The sequence below is a fragment of the Bubalus kerabau genome, chromosome 9, assembly GCF_029407905.1.
Source record: "Bubalus kerabau isolate K-KA32 ecotype Philippines breed swamp buffalo chromosome 9, PCC_UOA_SB_1v2, whole genome shotgun sequence".
Classification (NCBI taxonomy): domain Eukaryota; kingdom Metazoa; phylum Chordata; class Mammalia; order Artiodactyla; family Bovidae; genus Bubalus; species Bubalus kerabau.
This window is the reverse complement of record NC_073632.1, coordinates 51,498,945-51,518,660: the sequence shown is the minus strand read 5'-3', so window position 1 is coordinate 51,518,660 and position 19,716 is coordinate 51,498,945. Positions and strand designations below refer to the sequence as shown.

Sequence of the window (19,716 nt, the reverse complement as noted above, 5' to 3'; positions counted from 1 at the left end):
GTTGACAATATAGAAAAACTGGAAGCTTTAAACATTGCTGAAAGGAGAATAAATTGATACAACCATTTTGGAAAATATTCTGGCAAAGCAGTTGAAGCTGAACAGCTGTCCACTGTATAACCCAGTGAGTGAACTCTTGGGTACATACCCAAAAGAAATGAATGCTTATATAGAAATAGGTTCATACCAGCTTTATTCGTAATAGCCCCAAACTGGAAACACCTAAATGTCCATCTACAGTAGAATAGACAAATGAATTGTGGTATATTTATATCATAAGTGTAAACATTTTATACCCCAACTACATAAATATGTAAAAAATTTAGTTATATACTTAATGGTTTGTGCTTTTTTTTTTTCTACTATATGTAGAATTTTTGTTGTTGTTTTTTAGTTGCTAAGTTATGTCCGACTTTTTGTGACCCCGTGGACTGTAGACTGCCAGGCTCCTCTGTCATGGCATTTCCCAAGCAAGAATACTGGAATGGTTTGCCAATTCCTTCTCCAGGGGATCTTACCAGCCCAGAAATCAAACCTGTGTCTTCTGCATTGCAGGCAGATTCTCTACCTCTGAGCCACCGTGGGAGCCCTTATGTGTAGGATTACATCAATAAAAATGTAAACTTAAAAATAATTCAATAAAAATTAATGTTCCTTGAATGATTGAGTAAATGAATGAATTAATTAGCTGGATCTTCAACTTGTGGCTCAGTTGGTAAAGAATCTGCCTGCAATGTGGGAGACCTGGGTTCGATCCCTGGGTTGGGAAGATCCCCTGGAGAAGGGAAAGACTACCTACTCCAGTATTCTGGCCTGGAGAATCCCATGGACTCTATAGTCGATGGAGTCGCAAAGAGTCGGACACGACTGAGTGACTTTCGCTCACTCAAAGAGAAAAGAAAGAAGAAAGTATTACTGTGTAAGAGGAACTTATACTGCACTGAGTTTTAAAGTAGTATTTGGTTCTTGAAATCTTTATAGTCTAACAATGCCTCAAATGAAATGTTCGTGGACATATTTTGCTTAAATATTAGTTCCCTTTTCTATTTTAACCACAATTGTGAGGTTAAAAACGGAAGTCATTAACAGTAAAACAGATGCCGGAGAGGCCTGTGGGACTGGCGTTTAGTTCAAAATGAGGGATCTTTGAAGCCCCAGGAAACTGGGGAATATGGCTCATTCCCTTCTGTGTTCTATCCTTTTGTGTTTTATGAGGTGCAAGTACAGATTAATTATGCAAACACTTGAAGGGAGATGACAGCAGTTGACACTTGTGATTACAAACAGGAACAGAAGCCACCCAGCACATGACATTGCCCAAGACACCTGAAGGTCAGAGTAGAATGGTCCTAATTGCCTGGCAGCCCGGCCATGGGATGCGCCTCTCCCATCCTTCTTCAGGCGGGGTTCGTGGCTAAGCCATTCTTCGTGCTAGCCTTGGCCAGGCCAAGAGTGACCAACTCCGCAGACGACCTATGGCACATGCACCGGAGGAGATGTCAAAACCCGACCCAGCTCTGGCTCCCACAACAGAACAGTGGATGCCGAGACAGGAGACGCGGGCGGTTCCCAAGATTTCCAGTAGGTGTCGCCATCCCGCGGCAGCCGCACTCCCCGAGGCCCGGGACGAGGGGGCGTGTCCTCCATACCTGCAGCTCCGGGAGAGCGCCTCACCTGGGCTCCCGCCGCGAGCCTCCTGCGCCGTGGGGGAGGCGCTCTGCTGCAGACCCGCGACGAGGGGGCGGGGTCGGCCGGCGCGCGGGGATAGGCGGGCCAGCGGGCGCCCAGGTGAGTTCTTTTATTAATACAAGAACCGGGCGACCGAGAGGGCAGCGTCCGAGCAGCCAGAGGAGGAGGAGGCAGACGAGAAGATGCCACTGTCGCTGCCACCTCAGGGTGACCACGGGGAGTCCAGTCCGTCCAGGCCCCCCAAAAAGCACACCTCTTTCCATATCTGGCGCTCCAAGAAGAAGCAGCAGCCTCCGCGGTCTGACTGCGGGGTGTTCATTCCACACCCGCCCCTGGAGCCCCTCAGAGAGGCCAGGTAAGCCCCTCGGCGAGCGAGCCTATCCCCGGCTCACTTCCCCCGACCTTTTCCACTCCGGCTACCCTGACCCTCGAGTCCTCTCTACCCTCGGCCTCGATCGACCCCTCTCCGAGGAGGGGAAAGGCCCAGGGTCGGCTTCGCGCGGCAGGAACGTAACGGGGTCCAAGGAGGGGACTGTGGTGGTCGCCGTGAATGAACGGGTTTCTCGCTGCTTCTGGTTCAGACCAAGCGCCAGTGAGAAGAACTTGTGCCCACCCTTGTAGACTTTACTTTGACTATAAAATAAGTGTAGCAAAGACAACACCAGAAGCTATACTATCAGCTTGCTGACGAGAGCTATATACTATACTGAGCTATACTATCAACTTGTAGGTGGGTTGCGAAGGGTTATTACCATGACGAGATCGGAACTCCACCTGGGGATTCCTTCAGACTTCTGACCGTGGTGCCCTAATTGTGAAGATGTCCACTCTTGGTGTTCTTGTAGCTCCACTGTCCTCACAGGATCCGAGTGGAGGAGGAAGTGGCAGGGATGGTTATCCCAATTTAATGGGTGGAGAACTTGAGACCAAAGGGTGCATGACTTGTCCCCATTGGAATCAGTGGTAGAAAAAAGCAGCACCTAGTTATTCCAAGTGTAACTGCCATAGTGCTTTTAAATGTTTTGCCGTGGTTTTGTGACGATTGGAGAAGGAAATGGCAACCCACTCCAGTGTTCTTGCCTGGAGAATCCCAGGGACGGGGGAGCCTGGTGGGCTGCCGTCTATGGGGTCGCACAGAGTTGGACACGACTGAAGCGACTTAGCAGCAGCAGTGTGACGATTTTATCTTTCATGTGTAAGTATTCAGTTATACTATCTGAATGGGTGCGTTCGTTGAGCAATAATCAATTTGACATAATGGTATATTGAAGAGGTTCAGGTGTGTGAAAATCTTTACTGAAGAACAGTTGGCAATTTCCAGTATATCCTTCTATATGTGTTTTTTTTTTTTTTTTTTTAAACAAAACAAAACATTTATTTAGTTCTTTGGCTGTGCTGGGTCTTCACTGCAGCATGCAGTATCTTTTATTTAGGGCATGTGGACTCTAAATGTGGGATCTAGTTCCCTGACCAGGGATCGAATCTCAGCCCCATGCATTAGGAGCGTGGAGTCTTAGCCACTGAACCACCATGGAAGTCCCCTTCTGTATTTGCTTTTAAATACACACCTTTATGTGTGTTTAACACACACTTTTGTGAACAGTGAGAATAATATTGTACCAGAGTCTTTGCAATGTAATTTCAATTATTTGGCAAATATTAACTAAGTGCTGGGGTATCAAAAACAATGAGAGTGGCCTCTGTCATCAAAGAATTCTTTGTGTCTTGAGAACACCAAAAAGTAAACAGTGGGATAAGTGCTGCAATAGATGTTAGAATAGAGGAAGGGATCTACGGAGGAAGGGATCTTCCTGGAGGAGGATGACTGAAGCAGTTTAGTCAGAAAAGGGAAGGAGCAATGCGTTCCAGGCAGAGGTTGCATTATGAGCATCCTCAATACTTGGAAGAACATGGTACTTCCTGAGAAGAACTTCCTGAACAAGTGGTTCAGGGAAGTCTGAGTATGTGTGAGAACATAGGGAGTGGAGTGCTAACAGAGAATGCATTTTATTTTTTCTCATATTTGTCATTCACAGTAGTAATTGCTTGTAATAGGACATATTTTTTATCCACCTAAAGACTTAATGTGCTTAACTATGAACTAATTTCTAACAAAATGTTACTTAATAATGATGTATCCAACATAAAAGTATTTTTCCTATTACATCAGCAAATAATTTAAACACTTCCATAGTAATGGTCTTATCTGACCTGGTCCCATCACATTCTGCCTATCAAATGACATGATACACAGCTATAAACAATTTCGTTGTTCAGTTGCTAAGTCATGTCTGACTCTTTGCAACCCCATGGAGTGCAGCACACCAGGTTTCCCTGTTCTTCACTATCTCCCTGAGTTTGCTCACACTCATGTCCATTGAGTTGGTGATGCCATCCAACCATCTCATCTTCTGTTGTTCCCCCTCTCCTCCTGCCTTCTATTTTTTCTGGCATCTTTCCCTTTGCATCAGGTGGCCAAAGTATTAGAGCTTCAGCTTCAGCATCAGTCCTTCCAATGAATATTCAGGGTTGATTTCCTTTAGGATTGACTGGTTTGCTCTCCTTGCTGTCCAAGGGACTCTCAAGAGTGTTCTCTAACACCACAATTCAAAAGCATAAATTCTTTGGTGCTCAGCCTTCTTTATGGTCCAACTCTCACATCCGTACATAACTACTGGAAAAACCATAGCTTTGACTATATGGATCTTTGTCAGCAAAGTGTTGTTAAATAAACAACTTATTCAAATCCAAATGCATTTTAGACTAAAACTTAGGAGTTTTTATTTCTCTCCTTGAGCTTCTTGTATTTTAGTTCGGTCTTAAAGCACTCTATTCTTTCCTTTAGAATTATGATGAACTTTGTACTAACAAATGTCCTGAGAACTAAACTTACTGGTCTGTCTCTGGGATGTTTTTCTAGTTATATCATCTTTATACATATTTTGTTTACTCCTGAGAGGGTGTACCGGTTACTAGTAAAGAGAGCAGCTAAAGCACACTTAGATTTCTGGCCCATCTTGGTCAGTCTCACTCTCTTGAGCAATCTTCCCTGTTTGTTCATTTCTGTCCAGGATTTGGAGGTGTGGGCCTCAGCTGGAATGTGCAGCACTCACTGGGACCTTCATTTCTATATAAGGATGAGATAGTCAGGTGGCCACACTTATCTGCTGGGCATTCACCATTAATTTTGTGGGCTTTTAGAGCAAATGAAAATGAATTTATGTCCTGGATATATGACCTTGGACAAGTTACTTCACCTTTCTGAGTCTCCATTTCTTCAGATGGAAAATGGAGAACATAGTAATACTAATTCTGTAGGACTGTAGTGAATATCACATGCTAGTTTATGTCATTAAATGTAAAACTCTTATCATACCTCTGGATGCAAAGTAGAAACTCAGTAAATGTAAAACCATCACCACCACCATCACCATCATCATTATTATAAATGCTAAGCTCTAATGGAAGGAACAGGAAAAAATAGGGTTGGAGGGGAAAAAATGCTTCCCCTCTTAAGAACTTAACAGTCCACATGTTCCCACTGGGTCATCCCAGTGCACCAGCCCCAAGCTTCCTGTATCCTGCCGTGGTGGATTCATGTTGATGTATGGCAAAACCAATACAATATTGTAAAGTAATTAGCCTCTAATTAAAATAAATAAATTTAATTAAAAAAAGAACTTAACAGTCCAATGATGGTTTGAAGTTTACTGATGTCTGTATTCTGCAAATATTTGCAACCTTTAGTGCAGATGTTCTAAAATTCAGTGACCATTGCTTGCTTCCTTTACATAAAATAATTTGAACATGGCTGTCTCTTTCCCTAAAATGCACCCGAAGAGTTTTTTTTTTTCAAGCTTGGTTTTGGTAAGCATATTAATATGTTATTTTCCATAGAAACAGAGCCGTCGCTGTCCTGAGTCAGCCTCATCTGCTGTCTTGTCCATTCTCTTGCCATCTGAGGGACCACACTGGTGTGTGTGGAGAAGGCGTGGCGAGTTATGGCTAGATTTTCCTTAGCAGCCTTCAGTGGCACCATCATTTATCAGGTTTTGAATTATACTTCATTTGTAAGCATTTTATTCAGAGTGTGAATTCTCTGTGTTGTGCTTAGCCGCTCAGTCGTGTCTGACTCTTTGCAGACCCATGTAGACCCTTTATAGCCCTCTACAGTCACTTTGTAGACAGCCGGTCTCCTCTATCCATGGGATTCTCCCGGCCAGAATACTGGAGTGGGTAGTCTTTCCCTTCTCCAGGGGATCTTCCCAACCCAGGAATCGAACCCAGATCTCCCACATTGCAGGCAGATTCTTTACTGTCCAAGCCACCAGGGAAGCGCATGAATACTGGAATGAATAGCTTATCCCTTCTCCAGGAGATCTTCCTGACACAGGAATCAAACCTGGGGAATTCTATGCTGTTGCTGCTGCTAAGTTGCTTCAGTCGTGTCCGACTCTGTGCGACCCCATAGACAGCAGCCCACCAGGCTCTGCCATCCCTGGGATTCTCCAGGCAAGAACACTGGAGTGGGGTGCCATTTCCTTCTCCATTGCATGAAAGTGAAAAGTGAAAGTGAAGTCGCTCAGTCGTGTCTGACTTGTAGCAACCCCATGGACTGCAGCCCACCAGGCTCCTCCGTCCATGGGATTTTCTAGGCAAGAGTACTGGAGTGGGGTGCCATTGCCTTCTCTGGGGAATTCTATATCTGGGTTTAAATTCCTGTTCTACTTACTGTGACACTTAGCTGTGTCATCCTGGGCAAGTTATTATCCTTTTTGTGCTTCAGTCTTCTCATCCATAAAAGGGGCATAATAAGGGTTGTTATAAAAATAAGTTAGTGGCTGTCAAGCACTCAGAACAGTGACTGGCACATTGTGAGCTCTCAGTAAATGGGAGCTATTTCTCCTTTTTCTTATTAATATCTTGCCTATACTTTTGAGTAGTTATTTTATGATTTATTTTCTGCTATATGATGAAAATAGTGCTTCGTTTTTATTTTCCCTAATCAGTGTTATTTTAATTAGAAATGGGTTCTGAGCTAAAGGTCAATTGATTGAATTAAAAATGATCACTCTCCATCTGAACTCCAAACCTAGAAGCAAGCATTAATGCTCTCCGCAGGAAGCCAGACTCAGGTGATAGCCGTAATCCTCTGAAAATTGGCAGACTTGATTTCATTTGGAGGAAAAATGCAGCCAACACCAGATAGCAGAGCATCCTCGTTTCAGAATGCATAGGTTCAAGTTTTGAGATTGCCAGACGTCGCCTAGTTTTTCTGTCTTTGCATGGACATTTTCCTTCTATAACAGGAAAGCAACTCACTCCTTAGACTCTATAAATCACTAGAGGGTTTTGAGGATAAACTGTTGTTTTATTTCATGAGAAAAAGAACCATCATTGGAAACATTCTGAAATTCTAGTGTTCATCTTCAAGACTTGATTGATTCCATTTTTCCATCTTTTGTGACTGGTTTAGTGTTTAGAACTCTAAACAGGTTTAATTATTTTCTAACAAAAAGGACATAGCTAGATAAGCCTGCTGCTGCTGCTAAGTCGCTTCAGTCGTGTCCGACTCTGTGCGACCCCATAGACGGCAGCCCACCAGGCTCCCCCATTCCTGGGATTCTCCAGGCAAGAACACTGGAGTGGGTTGCCATTTCCTTCTCCAATGCATGAAAGTGAAAAGTGAAAGGGAAGTCGCTCAGTCATGTCTGACTCTTCGCGACCCCATGGACTACAGCCTACCAGGCTCCTCTGTCCATGGGATTTTCCAGGCAAGAGAACTGGAGTGGGGTGCCCTCACCTTCTGAGATAAGCCTAGGTTTGTTTTATCTAATAGTGCATCTAAACTGGTTAATAGATACCGGGTTACTTCCCTTATTTAGTTTATGCCAAAGGCAAGTCTTTGAAATTTTCGGTTTATATTCTTTCACCATTGATAAAGCAGGTATTTAATTTTTAGCCCTGTCACTGACTAGCTGTGAGCTGCTGGAGGAGTTTCTTTCCTGCTCTAGCTTCAATTTCATGAACTGCTACCTACCTCTTAGCATTGTTTTGGAGACTTCTAAATATATATTTAAAATTAGTAGCACGGTGCCTGGAAGATAACAGAGGCTTAGAAATACCTCTGAGAGCAAGTCACAGTGACAAAGCCCTAGGTTGTGGTATTGGACTCAGCTTCAAATTTGCCTCTGCTGTTAGGATAAGTTTTGTACGCCTCAGTCTTTAAGCCTCAGCTTTCTCACCTGTAAAATGGAGACAACAACATCCCTTCTGGGGCTTTCTGAGGGTTAAATACTATCTATATAAAACATCTGGGCCAGGGCCCAGGGCAAAGCAGGTGCTGGACACATGAAAGGTAGAGCGGGAGCGATTATGGCAGTGGTGTTGTCATTGTTGTCTGCATAGTGATGGTGGTAGTGTTCATAAGTCCACTTGACCTTGTAAGTGGAGTTAAACAACTTCAGAAGTCCAGGAGAAGTTTATAACCAGGTATATCAAGACCTGAAGTACCTTTGGGTGTCTGGAAATACCTTTGTAGTTGTAAAAGAGCAGCCTTTGTGCATTCAAGACTTAACAATCTTAATATATCTGAATTACGAAGTCAAAGGTAAAGTTTATATTTGAGGTTGGTGGTATTTCTCCTGAAGCAGTTTTGGAGTCTGAGTTTAGTATAGGATAATTCTTTGCCACTTTATTGCTTTAGCCACTCTTTTTCTACACTTTTAGCCTTAATCTTCTTAGTCCACATCCAAGTGACATGAACACTTTTGGAGACCATTAGTACTTCTGTGCTTGGGTTTATTTCCTTTGTCTTTCAGTTCAGTTCAGTTGCTCAGTCGTGTCCGACTCTTTTCGACTCCATGAATTGCAGCATGCCAGGCCTCCCTGTCCATCACCCTGTCTGGTGAGATTATTTGAATCTTGAACTGTATGCATTTCTGTTTACCTTGAAAAATTTTATCAAATAATTGTTTAATCTCCTTTTCATGTTTTACCTATTGTAAGAAGATTTAGAGAACCTGTTCATGAAAAGCAATGCAATCTGACTACAGAATCATTTTTCTAGGATTAATGCTAACTACTCTTTGGTAAAACATTCCTTTCTGTATCTTATTGAAATGATTATCAATCAGAATTTAAAGAGAAGTTTAAGTCCAACAAACACTTACTGAGCTCTTACTCTGTATCAGGCATTGGGAAAAAGAGCAATGAATTAGAGATGATCTCTGCTCCTAAGAAACTTGTAGTCTAGTGGAGGAGGGGTGTATGAATAAATAAAGTAGCATATCATGCATTAAGTGTAGAAACAGAAGGTTTAGTCCAATGCATTGAGGTCAGGAGAAGGATTATCTTCAAGGAGCAGAAATTTTTTTCTCTCGTTAAGAAGTTTTACTCATACTGAATAATTAATGAGAATTTTTATTCTCTCAAATAGAGATCATCAAAGGCTCTAAATCTTCTTAAATTTTGATCGTCTTAAACTATATCCAATACTGGACCAAAAGGAAAATCACAGAAACTTATTTTCATAGTGACATTTAAAACAAAAGAGAATTGTGTACTTAGGATTATGCATAAATAATTTTCTATTTAAATGTTAAATATTTAAAATATCTAGAACTTGAGATTATCTCAGCTCTTCTGTCATATTCTGGCACCTAGGAATAAAGATTGGGCTTCATAAAAAATTTTTAAAAAGACTGGCTTCAATTATGACATTGATTTGAAAACCTTCACTGAAATTATAGGTAAACATGATATTGATACTGTAAAATTACAGACTGAAAATGAATGGTTCTTGACATTTTTAGACAGATTTACAGATCCCACGAGAATTGTTCTTTAGGGTGCACAGCTAACTTGGTGTCTACACAATCTCTGTCGGGATGATTCTGGAGCCTCTTTTAAGAAGAATCTAGCATTGCATGTGTTCTATAAGCAAAGTGTTCTTCCTTAAAACAACCTATCTTTATTTTCATCCCAAATTGCCTTGCATATCCAACTGATGTCTTTTCATTTATTCACTATACAAAATGAATTCTGAACTTTTACCCAAGAGAGGGTTGAAATGTGAATTCAGTATCTTGTCCCAAAGTGAGTTTTAAAGATAAAGTATATATCAATAGCTGACACTTGTGTGGATGTTGGCAAGAAAGGCCAGTCAATTGTTTACAAGTCTCATTAGTTCATTTATTGCTTCCTTAAAGCACAGGTGCATTGGGCCAACCCAAATGCCTCATCAGAATACCTCTACAGGTTCAGCTTCATAAGATGCCTTCATTCTAGAGAATGAGCACTTACTTAGTGCTGTCTTTACAGAACCGTGTACTTTCTGGATTGGCCTGTGCAGTGGGAGTGAAGTAATGACAGACACCGTTCACAACAAGGGATCATTTTGACAAAGTACCAGGAGACCCTGAGACACACATGTGAGGCAGATAATCCTAAATCTATTTGTGGTATCCCCAGTTTCTCTCATCTACAAGTTATAGACAAGACAAAGACAGGTTGAACCTGTCGCTAACACAGAAAAATGAAACACAGAATTAACAAGTGCCTTTTGTTTTTCAGCCTTCCCATGTATGGAAGTGAAATGAGTAAAAATAAGTTACTGGTAAGCTTGGCAAAATATTCTGTGGTGAAGAAGTTGGCTGCTGACTGTATTTCTTAATGTTCTACACCATTTCAAGTCAGCCCCCCGACTGAGTGTCATCTTTTAGAAGCCAGGGTTATGGCAATCTGAAGATAATAGTTCAAATAAGAGATTTGGCCAACAGTTGCATAAAGATACCATGCTTAATACACATCTTAATTTTTCCAAATCAGCTAATAAGCAATAGCATAAATTCCTGATAGTCCTTTGGATTTTCTAGTTGGATAGTTCTTTATCTTAAAATTGGGTTCAAGAGGCAAAATAATATGTGCTATGAATAAAGCAAGGAAATATAGGGAGCATTCGATTTATAATAACTTTAGATCATGTCTATGAAACACTGTTTTCCATCAAGATTTTATTGAAAGATGCAGTTTATTTAACATACATTGTGTCAGACACTGTTCTAAGCACTTTACAAATATTAACTCACCACAGTTAATTCATAACATCCTGGAGAGGCAGGTACTATTATTCCTATTTTGAGAAAGAATGAGGCACAGAAAGTGAAAGTGAGTGAAAGTGAAGTCGCTCAGTCGTGTATGATTCTTAGCGACCCCATGGACTACAGCCCACCAGGCCCTCCGTCCATGGGATTTTCCAGGCAAGAGTACTGGAGCTCATAAGTATTGGGGCTGTGGTTCTCCAGCTGATGATCTTGAGTCCTGCAGTTAATCACTACAAATTAAAAGCACTGGCTAGTGCTACCTTCTTTGTATTCCCACAGTAAGTATAGTTAAGCTGTAAATTTGGCAAGCAGAAATTATAATGTACATAGGAAAACAAGTTAACTTGTGATACTAAACAATTTTTATATTAAGTAGTGAAGAGAAAAATATACATAAATACATTAAAATATAAGTGCATTAAAATCTTGGAAGAAAAAGCAATTTTAAAGCAGAAATTCTAAAGTGTATATTATATACAAAAGGAACATGTCTAAAGATCTTGAGTCTGGAGCCTCTGCCTAGGCTTTCTCAACAAACAGCATGACCTGGAGGGAGGCTTGGTTGGTACACCCTCTTCCCTCCCAGTACAGTCTAGGCCAGGACAGTAGTTTGCATGCACAAAGATAAGCAGCTAGCCAGGTGGCCTGGAAAATTTGCAGTTGCTGCTTAGGCTAAGTGGGGTGTCAGAATTTCTCAAGGAAAACTGCTAGGGGTAACCTTAATTAGGTCTATAGATATCCTGCTGCTTGAATCTTTCATTTTAGTTTCTGATTTATCACTGAGTATTCCCTGCTAACAAATACAAGTTTCACCTTATGTTGATCTTTCACATCAAGGATTATAAACTATGGCTGGTATTTTATTCTACTTGAGGCTTGTAATAGTTCTGTGCAATAGCCCAGACCCTCATTTATAGATGAGGAAATTGAGGTTCAAAGAATGCAATGCAGGTGGAGGAAGCAGGAATAAAATCAGGTTTTCTGGCTTCTGTTCAGCTGCTGTTCTGGGTCCTCTTGGGTTATAGACTATACTTCTCTATTCCTGGCCTCTACCCACCTTTGATAGGAGTCCAGCTGATTCATTTGACTTCCTGATGACTATTTTCCTGGAAATCTTTCCCTAGATTCATAAACCAACAACTATGAGACTGTCCGATCCCCAGATTGAGTTGTTACTATAGTCTAGTTACTGGCATATTGAATACTTACAGAGTTAAAGAATTGAGACATAATTAGTACGTCACCTACCATCTAAAAAAAATACCCCAGAACCCAAACACACACACACAATAACTTGATTCATGTTTTCAAAAAAAATGTATAAAGTTTGCACAAACCATATTTTATAATAGTAAAATATTCTTTATAGAGTCTATCCATATTGTACCCATTCAAGAATGCCCTTTTGGGGCTTGACAAATTGATGGTGCTCTGACAGGTAATATATTTTATTAGGGATCTTATTTAAATGTTTTGATAATACTGATGAATTTAATAAATATCCTATAAAATCTCAATTTGATTATTTTTCCATCTACTATTTGAAACAGTTAAGATATTTGAATCAAACTGATGAAATTCAGGTTGAAATACAATGTCTGCTTTATCACACCTGCCGTGTGCAAACCTAGAACCGGCCCTTTTCAAGCCTGTGCAGCAGAGGCACCCCCAGGCCTTGCAGACATTCTTGGCTCTGGTCCCTTGTGGCTCCCATCCCTGCTGTTTTCCTTCTGAGAACTAAGTGATTGTCATTTATCTGCAAGAAATATTACCTTGCTGTTATTATGTGCAAAACAAGAAAATGTAGTTGCTCCAGGGTGGGGTTACAAGACTATTCTCTTTTGGTGTTGACTCCCCAAAACAAATTTGACTGGAATAGACTCAATTATAGATCAAGAATCCTTCTCTGGAGCCTACTTTTGACAGAAACAAGAACATTTGTATTCCCATGTGTGTCAGTAAACATGCTTAAACAAGTTAGTCTAAACCTAGAATTTGGATTTTGTTTTTCAGGATAAAAGCAAAGTATGACTAAATATCTGGCATTGGTTCAAGTTTTGACTTTTACCAGTTTGCTTGTTGTGATTGTTCTAATCTCACTCCATGAGAGGTTTCAAGTACTTTGACCTAGAAGTCATAGTAGCTGGTGCATTGTTGGTGCTTGATTGTACCCTTCCTTGTTATTTCACTTTTATTAAAGCTCTTTTTTATGCCCATAAGGGAACAACTGGTCCTAGATCTAGGTGATAACTGTTGATGCATTGAGGCTGTGTTTGCTTCATCTTGTAGTTTCCCCGCAGAGGTACTTCTCAGGAATTTAAGCATCAACTTCCTTATTCTCTACAGAACTCATGGTTGCTTTTCTGTGTGTATAATCATACTGTGGTTAGAAGTCCACAAATTTACAAAGCCAGCAGATGTTAAACAAAGGAGAGCAGCAGTGTCTATCTTCATGCCACCCAAGAACTGATCAACAAAAAGCAAAAGACAGCCAATTGTGTTTGGGTATGTTTTCAGAGAAAAATGGGCTTGGTGGGGGGTATGAAGGAAGACAGTTCTCCTCAGATTAATCATTCCCAGCCTCTCCTATAAATTAAGTAAATATAAGAAACTTCTGCCAAGAATATATAGGTGAAAGGGCTTGAATTATTGATTACCTGTCAGGTGGCAGTTGCTTTTATATTTGGTGTGTCTCATTTAATCTTCATAATAGCTCATCTAAGTAGGTGATTTTACCCCCATCTTTCCAGTTAAGAAACAGAACCTGAAAGAGGGGGAAGTACTTGCCCAAACTGATTTATCTGGTAAACGACAAAGTAGTATTTGAACCCAGGTCTTTCAAATTCTAAAGTTCATAATATTTTCACTATGCCACGAGAAGACTAAAGCTAATTGAACAAGTGATTGGTGGGGGGAGAGAGAGAATAGGGGAGGTGGTTAGCTAGAGAACAGCAGCATCCAACAGAAATGTAGTTATCAATTTACACTCAGAACTGTCACTTTTTCAAAGACCAGAATAGAAGAATTTCTCCTTATTAATTATCTGCACTCTACCATGTCCCATTTGGAGAAGGGGAATATCCAAGAATTCATGCTGGGAAGTCTACAAGGCATCATGGTTTTCCTGGGAACTTTTGAGATAATTCTGCTGAGAATCAGTGACTCAGTCCTTGAAGTGTTGACTAAACTTGTTGCACCTGATTTCCAATCTACTCTCAAAACCACCAAGTCTTACTGCCTGTTGCTGGGATGATTCACGGAGTATGCAAAGGAGTCTAAAGTGGCAAATGTTGAGGATTTTTCACTTTGCACAAAGATTAACCATAGCCCTAAAAGAGGAAAGAGATGCTGATGACCCAAACTCCAAATTTATAGGAAACACTGTTGCTGAAAATTGTAAAGCCAGGGAGTTGGATGTTAAAGGATTATGAAAACCCTTTAAATAATCTTTGTCTTTATGGAAGCTACTGAGTTTGTCTTTAGTGCTCATTTCTCTGAAAACTGAATTTTGACATTTTTGTATTGGAGGTACTTTTAAAATTATATTTAAGAATGTTCATTAATTTCTGTGAGTATTATTACATGCAAAAAACTAACTTAGAGTGAATTTCTTTTTCCAGTTGTTGTTTAGTCACTAAGTCGTGTCCAACTCTTTTGCAACCCCGGTCTGTAGCCCACCAGACTCCTCTGTCCATGGGATTTCCCAGGCAAGAATACTGGAGTATGTTGCCACTTTGTGTTAGTCGGTGTTAGTCGGTTGGTTGTATCTGACTCTTTGCGACACCATGGACTGTAGCCCACAAGGCTCCTCTGTCCATGGAATTCTCCAGGGAAGAATAATGGAGTAGGTAGCCATTCCTTTCTCCAGAGGATCTTCCCAACCCTGGGATTGAACCCAGGCCTCCTACATTGCAGGCAGATTCTTTACCATCTAAACCACTGGAGACTCCCATGTATTATATATACACACAAATATGTGCTCATATCTATAGTCAGTGCTAGATTACTTACTTGGTAAACTGTGCATGTGCTTATAATGTCAACAAAGCAGGGAGGGATGAGAGAGAGAGAGAAAAATCCAGAATATGCCTACAAATTTTATGTTATTACAAGATACCAAAATTTCATTTTAGGGTTTAGAGATGTTTTCATTTTGAATGACTTGGTGAGGGAGGCATACTGTCTTTAGTGGTTAAAGTGGTCATTATACAGACCTCTCTTTATACCTTGTTTAAAGAGCTGCTAGGGGTAGGGGCAGGAGGAAAGTGTGATACAAACTATGGAAAGTAAGAGAAAGGTGCCTAGGTCATTCTCTTGTTCTTCACATGAATTGGATTCCAGGTTCCCAAAGTATCGTTTTACCTTCCTTGAAAAGGCTTGATTGGTTGATGCCACTTTTAAAATGTTCTGTCCAGTTCTATGGAAGCAGTGAGACTAGTGAACCTTCAAAGGGACTGTTCTTTTGTGATTGAGACACTAATTTGATTTGTTGATGTAGACCACATCTGCCTTAGCTGTTTTGGTGGCTTTAATAACCATATGAATAACACTTTCTTTTCGTTTTCCGTACATATTTTCATATAATGTAGAACTAAAAATGAAATTACAAAGGCAGCAATTTAGATGTTTTTTATATCCTGTTTTATTTTTTACTTATATAAAAGCACATTTTCACATCATTGAAATATGTAAAACAATTTTCTTAGTCATTCCCCTGTTGCTGGGCATTTAGGTTCTTTCTGATTTTTCATTGTAATTGGCAATGTGGCAGTGGACATCTCTGTGAAACCTCAGTCTCTGGCTGGTCTCTGTGTGCCCTTCCAGCTCCACTCTCCGCCCTCCTCTGTGCTCCTGAGGGCTTATTTATAGACTGTGTGGACCCAGCTCTCCTGCTCTCCGGTTTCTAGTTAGGTTCAGCCAGTAGGAGGCTTTGGAGGAGAGGGCAGGGGCAGGAGCAGGAGGTGGCACTGGAGGATGGTGGTGGCTTTGCTACTCTGCTGAAGGCTACAGCCTCTTCTGCAGCACAAATCTGCCTGATCCAGAACTCATTCCCTTCCCCTTGCCTATCTGTCTAGAAGTAGTAATGATTTCCTGCTGTTGGGAGTCCTGGGCTGCTCCACTGTTTCTTATTGATTTTCCTTCACTGGCCCACATCTTGTAAATAGTTCTTTAAACACTTTTCAATCATCTCTTCTGTGTATGCCATCTGTTCCCTGCTGGAATCCTGTCTGACATCATCTAAATCTGAGTGATATGTTCTTTTTATTATATTTTTTATTTTTTTAATTGGAGTATAATCACTTTACAATATTAGTTTTTTCTGTATAACACATGAATCAGCTGTAAGTATACATATATCCCCTCCCTCCCACCCCCCCATCCCACCCCTAGGTCATCATAGATCACCGAGCTGAGCTCCCTGGGTCACACAGCAGCTTCCCACCAGCTATGTTTCCCACTAAAGTATGTATGTCAGTGCTACTCTCTCAGTTCATCCCACCTTCTTCTTTCACCTGTTATGTCCACAAGTCTGTTCTCCACATCTGCATCTTTATTCCTGTAAATATTAATAGGTTCATTAGTACCATTTTCTAGATTTCATATGAATGTATTAATATATGATATTTGTTTTTCTCTATGTACCCAGTGTTCATTGCAGCACTGTTTACAATAGTCAGGACACGAAAGCAACCTAAATGTTCATAGTCAGTGGAATGTATAAAGAAGATGTGGTACATATATGCAATGATATATTACTCAGTCATAAAAAGGAATGAAATTGACTCATTTGTAGTGATGTGGATAAACCCAGAGTCTGTTTTTTTTTATTATTATATTTAGAGTTTTGCACTGAAGAAGGGTAAAAGGCCATTCAGAATTGGATAGGGGAGTTTAGTTAGGTCAGGACCAAGCTGGTGTTAGATTGAATTAAATTACTGTCATAAAGATATAAGCAAATTGCTTTTGGAACAGAGAGAAGGGGGCAATAAAGTCTTCCATGCACTGTGTTAAACACCCTTATTTAAAAGATAAGGAGGATGCCTTAGCTGCCAAACGTTTCCAGTTCTTTTCTTGTATTTGAATATTTTTGGTTCGATAGTTTCATTTCTCTTTTCATTCTGGGATTTTGTGGTTCACCCCTTATGTATTTCCTCTTGTTCTTGGTAGTTTGAATATTCATATGTATATAGCCATCTATATCCACTTATATATTCCTTCTCCATCTACATGTTTCTCATGATCTCTTCCTTATAGAAAGCATTCTCAGAAATTTTGTGAGCTGAGTAGATGCCATGCTTTTGGAATTCCTCCTATATGAGTGATAATTTTCTTAGTCTTTAAATAAAAAGCAAAACATGTAGCAAAGAGTTAACTTCATTTGCTTTTGCTTCATTTCAAAATCTCAGTGTGTTATTTTCCTGAACAAATGCCAAAATGTTCAGCAAACTTACCAGGGACTGTTATTACTTCACAAATCTTTTCAGTTGAATGACGATGTCATTCATGGCTAAAGGGTCATCACTGACCAGATCCCTGACTGACATGGTGTAGTGAGGCTTATCCAAGGACTCACGTAGTTGCTCAAAAGTTTAGTCCCTTTCTAAAAAATAAATCTTATATATATTAGGAAATGTCTCTGTTGATTTGATATTCAGTCTATATTTCATGCTCTTAGAAATGTGAATTGCTGTGAAAATACCACAGGTATAGAATAAGGATAATTCACATAAAATTAAATGTATAAAATTCTCACCATTTAGTAATGACCAGTGATGGCAGAAAAGAGAAAAAACAAAAAAACCTAGCAGTAGAGAAATGAAAAGGCTTTGGTCTTAATCCTATATTTCTCAGTTACAAGTTAGAAAACTGTAGGCAAGCTATCTAAACTCTTTGAACTTCCAGCTACTAAGCAATAAAATGGGAATGATACCAACCTGCCTAGGTACCCACAGCCACACTGTTGAGAGACTCCTTGGAAACAGCGTGGGAAAGTGGTGAGAACTGTGAGACTTTCAGTAAATTCTATCATCCCTTGACTCATCCCTTGGTTCTCACCACATCTTTTCTGGAAGCCTTGTAAATTATTTTTCCTTTTCCTCTGGTCTTTTCGAAAGTGAGTGGACACATGGCAGTCTTCACTTTACCCTCTCTTTTCTCCATCCCAATCTCCTCTGTGTTCATTCCTCCCTATCTCTGGGGTTCTGGTCTGAAGCTGGTACAGGGGGCACTCCCATCTATATCCATCCAGTTTCCTGCACAAAGTGACGAGGTGCAAGTGGGGGCTCTGTGGATCATGGTGCCACTGTGCAGGGCCCCCTCCTTCTTGGCTTTCTTCCCTTTTCCCTTCAGACTGTACAACTTCAGTGCCTGTGGGAATTGTGGTAGCCAGATGGACACACCCATATTTCCTCCTCAGCCACTGCCAACCTCTATCTTACAGACACAGCGTATTTCACAGAGGAAGCTCATTTGGGATTCCCAGATAGTTCTGAGAAGTAGTTGGGTCTGGTTGTCTCCATTTAACAGATTAAGCAATTGAGACATGAAGTTGTTTAGTGAAAGTCAGCACTGTATCCCAGGACTCCAGAACTGTAGTCAGTGCTCTTTCCACTGTAGCTCCACAAATATCCCAGCACATTAGATAGGGGGGAAAATGTTTGTAACTTCTATTGGTTTATTGTGATGTGCTTTCTTTTTCTTCCCTTTTTAAATTTAACATGCTCAAGCTAATGGAATAAAATGATATATTAGAATAGGAAATTGAAAAATACTTACTTAATTAGTAGAATAAGATATTTATCTTTACCATCTAGTTAAATATTACACTATTATAAATATTAAATTTCTAACATAACCTTTCGAAAAATTATGTATGTAGAAAATAATGGACTTTATGTTAGTACCAAATGGATGGCTGTTGAATTGTCATTTGACTCTTACCTACTTTATGCTCTTCTGAAAGACAGTTGTCTCTAGGACATGTCAGTGTTTGGAGTTTGATAGCCAAAGATGCTGTCCTGACTTGTACAACTTCAGTGAAGCAAAATCTCAGTTGTTACTCCACCAGAACCTTTCCCAGCAGAGCTACTTGTATCAAGTTTCAACACACACCTTCAGTTGCATTTTTTTCTCTAAGTGGAAATGTAAGTCTCATTGAACACAATATATTTAGGAAATTCAAATATTTAGCAATTAAAAGTATCTCCATGGTAACTTCTTGGAAAGTTATTATTTGAAAAAGTCTCTGATTGAATTCTCTCGAGGTTCTGGAGCCCCAGTGCTAAGGCTTGGGCATGGACAGGAACCCAGAGAAGCTACAGTCAACTTCCCTTAACATTAAAGCCTGGAGAAGGATCACAGGGCTGATGGACCAGCCACCTACATGAATCTGATGGTTTATTAGTGCAGAGAGGAGAATGTGGATAAGGCAGTGTAGCTATTTCTGTCACAACCTTTGTATTTTTGTACCAATTGTGTAGGTGAATTAAAAGAAAAAAAAAAGATTAATAATGAGTTGGGAAAAGAACCAAAGCAGAAATCTGAATACTTGGGTCTCTACGTATTGGTCATGTTGGTTCAGTAAAATCATTTGTCTTTTCCTGGGGCTTAGATTCCTCATTTATATTAGGAGGGGTGAATTTGGTCTTTTATAAGGTTTGTTCTTGTCTAAGTCCTCAAATTATATATTTGAGTTTATCATTTTCCAGGAAAGTTGGTCAAGATTTAAGTATAATAAATAGCAGTGTCTAGCGCATATGGAAACGGAATTGGTTCTAATGATAAGTAGTTATTTCTACCCTTTTCAGTGACAGTGTCCCTTGATGAAAAGTAGAGAGCCATCAAAGTCAAGAGGTAGGTTGTCAAGGTTATCGTTTCTACACCTCTTCTGAGAAGGAACCTTGTACATCTTAAATATTTGCAA

The 19,716-nt window shown here is 40.2% G+C and overlaps 1 protein-coding gene and 1 long non-coding RNA gene across 2 annotated transcripts in view; both read left to right on the top strand.

Moving 5' to 3' along the window:
- The first annotated feature begins 1,797 nt into the window (after positions 1–1,797).
- The window catches only part of CRYBG1 (crystallin beta-gamma domain containing 1), a 248,824-nt gene continuing 230,905 nt past the window's right edge, over positions 1,798–19,716 (top strand). The window contains exon 1 of the mRNA XM_055535300.1: positions 1,798–2,044. Within this exon, the coding sequence (XP_055391275.1) occupies positions 1,872–2,044 (173 nt within the window). The 5' untranslated portion in view covers positions 1,798–1,871. The remainder of the gene's footprint in view (positions 2,045–19,716) is intronic.
- On the top strand, positions 8,006–10,332 carry LOC129619862 (uncharacterized). Its single transcript, XR_008698189.1, has 3 exons — positions 8,006–8,181; positions 8,511–8,596; positions 10,012–10,332. It is a non-coding gene; the product is annotated as an uncharacterized LOC129619862 (long non-coding RNA).